We start from the raw sequence: 10,519 nt of genomic DNA, 5'->3' as shown, positions 1-10,519 counted from the left end.
ATGCACCCAACACCTTCATCGCCCAGATTTCAGAGGACTCTGAAGACGCACCTCTCTCGATGCCCCAGGTGTTTGTTTTTGGGGACCCACCTTAATTTCTGCGGCTGGAAGTTGTTTGACATTGCATTACTTAAAAAAAAAAACAAGCCAGAATGAAAAAGTTGTGATGGCCTGGGAATCTGATTCAGAGGCTGAACCTGAGGGATCCCAGCCTGCACAGGAGTCCCTGCCTCCAGAACCAGCTGAGCCGGGGCTTGAGCCTGAAGGGTCCTCACCTGTGCTGGATCCTCAGGTACAGGCACCAGCTGAGTCTGCTCTGGCTCCTGAGGTGATGGAGGACCCGTTGCCTGCAGGTGCTCCACTCTCAGCCCCGTCAGGGGAAGCGGAGGTTGCCTCTGGGTCCGGTAACCCTCCAGCCTCTCCTGAGCTGCAGAGGCTCAGGGCAGAGAGGCGGAGGGAACTAAGTTCCCGCAGGAGGAGTGCTCGCCTCCAGGCCAGAAGAGGCGAGTCACCTGAGGATCGGGGCCACCCTATGCCTCGGGGCAGATAAAAGCCAGCCAGCCCCAGTCCCAGGTTGCGGGAGCAACATCGTTGGTAGCCTGTTCTTGCTGGCACCTTGTCCTGCTTTCTGCCAGAACCTCCCAGGTTTGGACCCCTGCCTTGGACCCAGCTTCAGCCTCGGACCGGACACGGACCACGCCGCATGGTAACCCCCCCCCCCAGGGTCAGCACAAAAGTAATGTTCAGCTTATGGCAAAGAGCGAACGATAAAAAATAAGGAACAACAAAATAATATAAAAATACAAACATCTGGGGTTTTAAGAGTCACATACACAAAATGCCGCTCGGAGGGACGTTAGAGGAAAAAATAGGACCAGGACCAAAGTCTATCTTTTATTAAAGTACAAAAAAGGGGGTTCCTAAAAAAAGCCATGCAAGGAAAATCGAAGCATATAAAATAAACTACAAAGCAATTAATTGGGGGGGGGGGCGGAGGGAAAAAGGAGAGGGCTTTGCTAAGCTTCAGGACAATTAATTGCGGGGGGGAGGACTGTATGAGAGTTTGCTAATGTGTCAGATCATTGTAGTTTTGGGTTTTGTTTTTCTTTCTCTTTTTCTACCTTCCATGATTATTTTATTTGGAAACACACACACACACACACCCTCCATTGCCAACCTGGTTTGCCTGCCCAGATGTTCTGGTGCTCAACTCCCAACAGCGAAGGCCAGCACAGAGGGCTGGGAATTGTAGTACAGAGCGCCCGGTGGGCGCACCAGGTTGGGGGAAAGGCTGCGCGGTCAAGGAATGTGGAGTATAACCGGGTCTCCACAGTCTAATACTGAACTGAATTGGGGTGGGGGGGTGGGAGCCCCCCTTCTAGAAACGAGAGGGCCATTTCACCGTTCCCGCTCCTTAACAAGCCCTCGCCTGAGGAAATACATGTGGGGTGGGTTGCAGCCCTCCGCCACCCGTGTTACGAAATAAGCAGCAACTCTTTTGTAAAATAAAAATAGAAATTAAAAAAAAGGAATACTGTTTGAGAAACTCAATTTTTATAAAAAAATTAAAAAAACGAAGTTTAGACAGAGCAACAGTTCTCTAGACCTCAGTGAGGCGTTCAGGAAAAAAAACAAGAACTGGCAGTTATTTTGTGCAATTAAGAGAATGCAGCCTGTCCCAAACCATTTGATGGCAGGGGGGCGATAGAAAGAGGCGCCCCTCCCGCAGCAGCTATTAGGGAAACCCTGATTGGTTCAGGGAGGTTCAGCACTGCTGTGACCTGGCCCAATCAGAAGGCTGGAGAATGGCTCAACCATAAGAAGGGACTTTGGGGGGGGGGAATGGGGTGAGGAGTTGGGGGGGAACAGGGGGGGATAGAAGAAGCAGCACCCCTATTCAGTTGTCCTTCACAACCACAGCCATCTTCTTCTGGAGCCTACACAAACAAGAGATGGAAAGAGACCAGGTGTTAATCTAGGGTTGTCATATTTCAAAAAGCGACAATCTGGAGTTTTTGAGCTATTTTTAAAGAAATCCCCCCAAATCTACACTTCCCGACAGTCACCGTATTTTTCGCTCTATAAGACGCACCAGACCACAAGACGCACCTAGTTTTTGGAGGAGGAAAACAAGAAAAAAAAAAATATTCTGAATCTCAGAAGCCAGAACAGCAAGAGGGATTGCTGCACAGTGAAAGCACAGGCAAAATTCGTTGCCAAGGACGGGAGACTCAACTCCTCACTGGCACCCATCCCCACATTGTCGGTGATTTGAAGGCAGACATAAACGCTTAGGTCCGGATAATGCTGAGCTGCCATATGTCCAGGTTTTCGAGGACAAGTCCTCTTTTGGGGGATCGCCATGCCCACCTGGGCAGATTTTTGCATTTTACATGAAATGTCCTGGTTCGGGGGGGGGGGTTATTTATTTGTTTTTTTTTAAAAAAAAAAATTGGGGGTAGCCCACACTCATAACAGGAGGAGCGAGCAGCCATTATGCGGGGGCGGGGGGGGGGGATCAGCAAGCTCTTACGGCAGGGCATAATGAGCCTCAACAATCTCAGATATGCAGATGACACAACCTTGAAGGCAGAAAGTGAGGAGGAATTAAAGAACCTTTTAATGAGGGTGAAAGAGGAGAGCGCAAAATATGACCTGAAGCTCAACATCAAAAAAACAAAGATCATGGCCACTGGTCCCATCACCTCCTGGCAAACAGAAGGGGAAGAAATGGAGGCAGTGAGAGATTTTACTTTCTTGGGCACCATGATCACTGCAGATGGTGACAGCAGCCACGAAATTAAAAGACGCCTGCTTCTTGGGAGAAAGGCGATGGCAAACCTAGACAGCGTCTTAAAAAGCAGAGACATCACCTTGCCAACAAAGGTCCGTATAGTTAAAGCTATGGTTTTCCCAGTAGTGATGTATGGAAGTGAGAGCTGGACCATCAAGAAGGCTGATCGCCGAAGAATGGATGCTTTTGAATTCTGGTGCTGGAGGAGACTCTGGAGAGTCCCATGGACTGCAAGAAGATCAAATCTCTCCATTCTGAAGGAAATCAGCCCTGAGTGCTCACTGGAAGGACAGATCCTGAAGCTGAGGCTCCAAGACTTTGGCCACCTCATGAGAAGAGAAGACTCCCTGGAAAAGACCCTGATGTTGGGAAAGATGGAGGGCACAAGGAGAAGGGGACGGCAGAGGACGAGATGGTGGGACAGTGTTCTCGAAGCTACCAGCATGAGTTTGACCAAACTGTGGGAGGCAGTGGAAGACAGGAGTGCCTGGTGTGCTCTGGCCCAGGGGGTCACGAAGAGTTGGACACAACTAACCAACAAAATGAGCCTCAGGCAGCTCGAGTCAGCGAGCCACGCTGCATCCCGCAAAAGCAAGCTAGAAAGAAAGGCGAAAACCCCACACTCCAATCTAACCAGACTGGTGATGGAGCTGGCGAGATGGAGGGGGAAAAGGATGCAGCCGGGGGGGAGGACACCTGCTTGGCATGTAGAAGTCACTGCCAGCCGACGCTTGAAGATAGATGGGACTCAGGAGAAGGGCGAAGGAGGCAGCGTTTAACCACTCACACTTTGGCCGGCTCCTTGTTTTGCTTCATCAAATCTTGAAACTCGATGGCTTCTTTTATTTTCTTCAGCAGCTGGTACAACTTCCGGTCCCGAGTCTGGAAAGGGAGGAGGAAATATTGTCGTCATCAATTATTCCCATCGTATTTATTTATACCTTTGCCTTCTTCCCCCACAGACCAGGAATTGAAGCAGCTTACAAAAATTAAAACAGCGCAGATTGAGATACGGAAAAGCTAAGCGGTGGAAGATCATTGTTCCAAAGTAATTAAGATGCAATTTATATTTTTTTTAAAAAATCTATTCAAATGTAGATAATAAAAGCAGCATGCCCTTTCCTTAAAATTCCATTGGTTCCCAAGGGCCCGTTGGAATAAAACCATCTTCACCTGCCAGAAGAAGGATGAGGGAAGCAGTCTGGCTTCTCACAAGAGTGAGGCATTGTGGGAGAGATAAAACTGTGGCCTTCTGGGGAATGGGTGTTTGGTCTCTTTAACCGAAAAACTCCCTGTCTCTAGAAGTGTGAGTCGATTACATCTGAAGGCAGCCCTGTTTAGGGAAGCTTTTAATGTTTAATAGGTTATTGTATTTTAATATTCTGTTGGAAGCCGCCCAGAGTGGCTGGGGTATAAATAATAAAATTATTATTATTATTATTACAGTGGTGCCTCGCAAGACGAAATTAATTCGTTCCGCGAGTCTTTTCGTCTTGCGTGGTTTTTCGTCTTGCGAAGCACGGTCAGTCGCAACTGCATCTCTTCAAGCGGTTTTAAGAAAAAAGGAAACAAACTCGCAAGACGTTTTCGTCTTGCAAAGCAAGCCCATAGGGAAAATCGTCTTGTGAAGCAACTCAAAAAACGAAAAACCCTTTCGTCTTGCGCGTTTTTCGTCTTGCGAGGTACCACTGTATTATTAACCAGGGAGCGGCCATCTTGCAGCTCCCTCGCAGTCCGAGGGGGGACACTTAAGCCGAACGGACGCAGATCGGTGCGAACATTTACGCAAGGCCCGGGACGCGGCTTTCTGGCTTTTTCACCCCCCACCCCACGAAAGTCACCTGGATGGTGTAAACTCTTCCTTCAGTGCTACTGCCGACGCCACTGGGAGCCTCCACAATCCGCTTCTTGGAGCCTCCCGAATCGCTGCTCTGAGAGAAAGCTGTGGAAAGGGTCAGGAGGAAGGGTTGATTAATTTTATTTATTAAATCTGCACACACACAGACACACTTCATGCGCAGCTCTCATGTCAATGGTTTGCAACGGAAGAAACACAAAATGCGTAATAACAACAAAAACCAAAGCAACCATCTCACACGTAAAAGATGTCAATCGGCCAAAGGTCTGGTTGAAGAGGAACAAATATTAATACACTGGTACCTTGGCTCCCGGACAAACTTTCTCCCAAACACCAGAAAACCGGAAATAAGTGTTCCAGTTTGCGAATGTTTTTTGGAAGCCGAACGTCTGGTGTGTCTGTCGGCTATTGTTTCCTTTTATTATTATTATTTTATACATTTTTATTAGTTTTTTCAACGTATCATTTCCAACAATCATTTAACACAACTTCTTATACAATCTTTCAGACTTCCATTAACAACCTCTGATGATTTTCTGTTCTTTATCACTTATTCTGCATTTCTTAATTTCTCTTACTCTTAATTATCATTAACTAATAATTCTCTTCATAATCTTTCTTATAATATTTCAAATAGTCCTCTTTACATAACTTCTTGCAGTCCTACAAGCGTAACCTGTTCATTACAATTGCTTTTCAAATAAATCATATATTTACTCCAGTCTTCTAAGTATCTCTGATCCCGCAGGTTTCAAATCCTTCCTGTTCATTTATCTAATTCTGCATAGGCCATTAAGTTCATCTGCCATTCTTCTTTCGTCAGTAATTCTTTTTGCTTCTATTTTTGTGCCAATAATATACTTGCTGCAGTCGTTGCATATAAAAACAGCTTACAATCCTGTCTATTAATATCCTCTCCTACAATGCCAAGTAAAATGTCGGCTATTGTTTCCAGGGCCAATCGGACATTGCGCCTTGGTTTGCCAATGCTTTGGAAGTTGGACGGACTGCGCCCCCTTTTAAAAGTGCCATCTGCCCTAAAAAAAAAAAAAAAACCAACTCAAACCCAACCCAAAACAGAGGGCATTTAAAAATACTTTTATTAAAAAACCAGAAGCCTTTTTATTGGGTATAGTGGATGACGAGATACCAAGGGAGGATAAAAGACGGTTTATGTGTGCGACAACTGCGGAAAGAATTCTTCTAGCCCCAAAATGGAAACAACAAGAAATAGCAAAGTAAGAAGAGCGGAAGATGAAAATGATGGACTTTGCAGAACTGGCGAATTTGACAAGAAAAATCCGAAACCAGCACGATCAAGTATTCCAAAAGGACTGGAGTAAATTTATACAATATTTGAAAGATCATTGTAAGCAATTAACACCACTAGCAGGGTTGCCTGAAGACTTGTAATGAGAAATTTTCTACCTTTGTATATTTAAGTTTCGAGGCCTTTTGTAATGAGTGCAATTAGAATTGGAAAACGCAATTTCAATCAATTGTTTTTAGAGCTGGTGTTAGCCGCCCTGAGCCTGGTCTTGGCTGGGGAGGGCGGGGTATAAATAAAATTTATTAAAGCAAAGATTATGGGATAATGCACACAGTGACTTGCGATCTCGATAATACGCAGTGTGTAGTCCGCAGGCAGTAGGAGTACAATATGGGTATGTCTTTAAGTTAACATCTTACATTAAAAACCTGACAGTACCAAACTATCGAAGGCTTTTCACCAAAGCCAGACTAAACGTTTTTCCTTCTGCAGTGTTGGATGGCAGGTTGAGAGGAGTTCCCTACCAGGACAGACTTTGCTCGTGTGCTCAAGACATCGATTCCATAAAACATATTTTGTTGCAATGTGCAAAATATGAGCAAGCCAGGGCTGAACTGATACTACCCTTGCAGGTATCTTTCCCGGGAAAATCAGAGGCTCACTATGTGAGGTTCCTATTGGAAGACCGGACAAACGCTAGAACATTAGCAGTGGCAAAGTTTTTATCGGTGGTTGCAAGAACCAATGATTCCTATATTCGGAACAAAATGCTTGTTTAACCTGGAGGTGGGCTGTATGAATTGTGTATTGCTTTGTAACGATTTGTTGGGTCTCTGGACCGTAATAAAGATTGATGATTAAAATGCAATGATATAAAGGTTAATTTTGAAAGCTGTGAGGCAGGAGGGAAGGAAGGAAGTCGATAGAGAGCCAGGGCAGTAAAGTAGATAATAATGATGCAAATGTATATTATTAAATGGAAAATAAATAAAAATTATATATATGAGCAGCAGGCTTGCTTACACGCTCCTGGGCTCCCCGGCAACCATTCCTGGGACGACTCCTCTTCAGACTTGCACTCTTTGGCGTTCCCACTGCCGGCTTCCAGTCGACTCCTCTTGGCGTTCCCGCCGCCGTCAGATTCGAGTTTATTCCTCTTGGCGTTAATTCCAGAGGGAGCCATTTTCTTGAAGTTTTCTTCCTCCGTCTTGCGGTCTCTGCCTGGGCAAGCGCAAACCCGGGCCTCAAAGCAGCGTCGTCCGAGAAGCTGGCCCCTGCGGAGAAAGGGAGAAAGGGCGGGGAGAGGAGACGTCAGACGAGGGAAAACCTTTTTCCTTTTTCTTTGCAGCTCAAAGGCCGCATTCGCATCTGGAGAAGGCTTCCGAGGGCCGCATGCAAGTGGCAAAGGGACGAAGGAATGAATGGGATTTTTTTTACCTCCGTGAACTAGGCTCCCCATGCAGGCATTGAAAGAGTCCAAAGGCCTGGGCAAATTTACAAATGACAGCAAGGAAGTAAGGGATGGCGTTTCCCCAAGTGGTTACAGTGATCTCTTGGTTCTTCAGCGCCTTGGTACCCAAACAACTTGGAATCCAGACACTCCAAATCCGGAAGTAAGTGTTCCGCTTTGGGAACTTTTTTCGGAAGCCGAACGTGCTCCGTTTTGAGTGATTAATAATAATTATTTATTTATACCCCAGCCACTCTGGGCGGCTTCCAGCAAAATATTAAAATACCGTAATACATCAAACAATAATAGCTTCCCTAAACAGGGCTGCCTTCAGATGTCTTCTAAAAGTCTGGTAGTTGTTGTTCTCTTTGACATCTGGTGGGAGGGCGTTCCACAGGCTTCCATTTTGAGTGTTACGCTGAGGTCTGTCAGTTTTTGCTATTTACAGTGGTACCTCGGGTTACAGACGTTTCAGGTTACAGACTCCGCTAACCCAGAAATAGTAATTCAGGTTAAGAACTTTGCTTCAGGATGAGAACAGAAATTGTGCGGTAGCAGCAGTGGGAAGCCCCATTAGCTGAAGTGGTACCTTAGGTTAAGAACAGTTTCAGGTTAAGAACGGACCTCCAGAATGAATTAAGTTCTTAACCCGAGGTATTTTGCATTTTTTCGGCTCTTTTTTGTGACTGTGCGGAACCCAGTCCAGCTACTGATTGATTGACTGACTGCAGCACATTGTTTATCGCTTTCATTTTATGGATCAATGGTCTCGTCAGAGAGTAAAATTCACGTTGAAATTGCTGTCTCAGGGGTTGTTTTTAAAAGTCTGGAACGGATCGCTCTGTTTTGCATGACTTCCTATGGGAAAGCACGCTTTGGTTTTGGAACGGACCTCCGGAACGGATGAAGTTTGAGAACCAAGGTACCACTGTAGCCAGATTTGGACAGGACCCCTCCCTTCCTTGCAGTTCAACAGGATCAGTACCCACCCACCCACTGTCACAGATCTCTAGGGCCACTGGGTACCCTTCTCCCACCCCACCCCCCAACCCTGGACCCGTAGCTAGAGCAAGGATCTATATAATAATAATAAGTTTTTATTTATACCCCGCCCTTCCTGGTTCAGGGCTCAGGGCGGCTAACAACAAATTTAAAACACTTAATTATAAAAGCAGAATAAAATATAGTATAAAAACATGAATAACAATAAAAATCAAAAATCAATTAGATAATCCCCAAGGCTAGCTGGCTGAATTGGTCCTACTTGGGCCAGCGAGGAGGCCAGGGGAGGATTAGCTGTGGGGTCTCAGAGCGGGTCATCTTCATAAAAAGGGGAAGGGGAGGGAAGGAGAATAAAAGATCAGGCTGGATTCAAATTAAAGGTCAGGCGGAATAGCTCTGTCTTACAGGCCCGCCGGAAGGAGGTTAAATCCTGAAGGGCCCTGGTCTCATGGGATCTAGAGCCAAGCACCAATGAAATTTTAACAGATCTCAGATCTCACGAGAAATTTGGTTCTAGAGTTACGGGCTTGCTTCAACGCTGCCTGTGACCTCTCTATCTGCAAACAGGAGTTCAGAACCCCATCTCCTGGCCACAGACCTGGGGCGCTGGCCTCGTCTTTCCCAGAGAACCCAGGAGTCCTGGAACCCAGGAGACAGAGCCCCCAATGCACTCTCAAGGGCCCTCCCTGGGGGGCAAGCAGGTGCCAGGGGGAGGAGGGAGAAGAGAGGAAGAGGGTGAAAAGTGTTTTACGCACAGATGGGTCTCCAGGGTGATGATGACCAAGATGGGGCGGCGGTTCATGCCCCCCTGGCAGGAACTGTTGCACATGAAGTTGTAGAGAATCTTGCTGCTCTCGGTCCCCAGCTGAAAGGCAAAGAGGGGGCAGGAATTGGGGCACAGGGACCTGCTGATCTCCCCCCCCCCCCCAGACTATTCAAGGGGAGCGCCTCCGCAAGGTGCAATGCAAGATTATTACTACTATAATTACAATTATTATCAGCAGGGAGAAAGTGCGCAACTTTCTTTGCAAGCCGCATCGTATTAAAATTACAGTGGTACCTCGGGTTACATACGCTTCAGGTTACAGACGCTTCAGGTTACAGACTCCACTAACCCAGAAATATTACCTCAGGTTAAGAACTGTGCTTCAGGATGAGAACAGAAATCGTGCTCCGGTGGCACAGCAGGAGGCCCCATTAGCTAAAGTGGTGCTTCAGGTTAAGAACAGTTTCAGGTTAAGAACGGACCTACAGAACAAATTAAGTACATAACCAGAGATAAAGGGACCCCTGACCATTAGGTCCAGTCGTGGACGACTCTGGGGTTGCGGCGCTCATCTCGCTTTATTGGTCGAGGGAGCCGGCGTACAGCTTCCGGGTCATGTGGCCAGCAGGACTAAGCCGCTTCTGGCGAACCACAGCAGCGCACGGAAACACCATTTACCTTCCCGCCGGAGTGGTACCTATTTATCTACTTGCACTTTGACGTGCTTTCGAACTGCTAGGTTGGCAGGAGCAGGGACCGAGCAACGGGAGCTCACCCCGTCATGGGGATTCAAACCGCCGACCTTCTGATCGGCAAGTCCTAGGCTCTGTGGTTTAACCCACAGCGCCACCCGCATCCCTATAACCAGAGGTACCACTGTATAATTTATATTATTAATTAAACGTGCATACTATAGCCCTACACCGGGCGGTTCACAGCGTTAAAAATACAGCAGAACCTCTGTTGTCGAAAGCTTCGGAGGCAGAACAATTCGGAACCCAAAGGCCGACAGACCTGGAAGAGAATGCTTCCGTTTTCGAACGGCTTCCGAGGCGCGGTTCTCCATCTATCGATGGATTTTGCCGACCGGCAACCGCACCTCCGTTGTCGAACGTTTCGGAAGCCGAACGGCCTTCCGGAACGGATTACAGTTCGGCAACCGAGGTTTCGCTGTTAACGCAAGATAAAAACTCTCCAAAGAGAGTTCAGAAACTTCCAACTCGGAGCAGAACTCGGAGCAGGACAAGACAGATCGACCCTATTGCACCAATCCTGGCCCGACGTCACTGGCTGCCGCGACACCTGCAAAGGGTAGATCTCCAGTGTGATCTGCGGATCTTTCCCCGGTCCAAGCCCCCTCCCCCAACGCCCCAATTTCG

General features: G+C 47.1%; 1 protein-coding gene across 2 annotated transcripts in view; it reads right to left on the bottom strand.

Moving 5' to 3' along the window:
- Positions 1-881: 881 nt before the first annotated feature.
- TP53 (tumor protein p53) overlaps positions 882-10,519 on the bottom strand; it is a 30,775-nt gene continuing 21,137 nt past the window's right edge. For both annotated transcript variants that reach the window (XM_083706919.1, XM_083706920.1), the window contains exons 6-10: positions 9,130-9,239; positions 6,946-7,196; positions 4,636-4,736; positions 3,582-3,676; positions 882-1,937 (exon numbers count right to left, since the gene is read on the bottom strand). In XM_083706919.1, coding sequence (XP_083563045.1) covers positions 1,898-1,937; positions 3,582-3,676; positions 4,636-4,736; positions 6,946-7,196; positions 9,130-9,239 — 597 coding nt within the window. In that variant the 3' untranslated portion in view covers positions 882-1,897. The remainder of the gene's footprint in view (positions 1,938-3,581; positions 3,677-4,635; positions 4,737-6,945; positions 7,197-9,129; positions 9,240-10,519) is intronic.

This window comes from Podarcis gaigeae (assembly GCF_964106915.1).
Source record: "Podarcis gaigeae genome assembly, chromosome: 13".
Classification (NCBI taxonomy): Eukaryota; Metazoa; Chordata; class Lepidosauria; order Squamata; family Lacertidae; genus Podarcis; species Podarcis gaigeae.
Note: the sequence above shows the minus strand (reverse complement) of the source record. Positions and strands in the feature narration are given on the sequence as shown.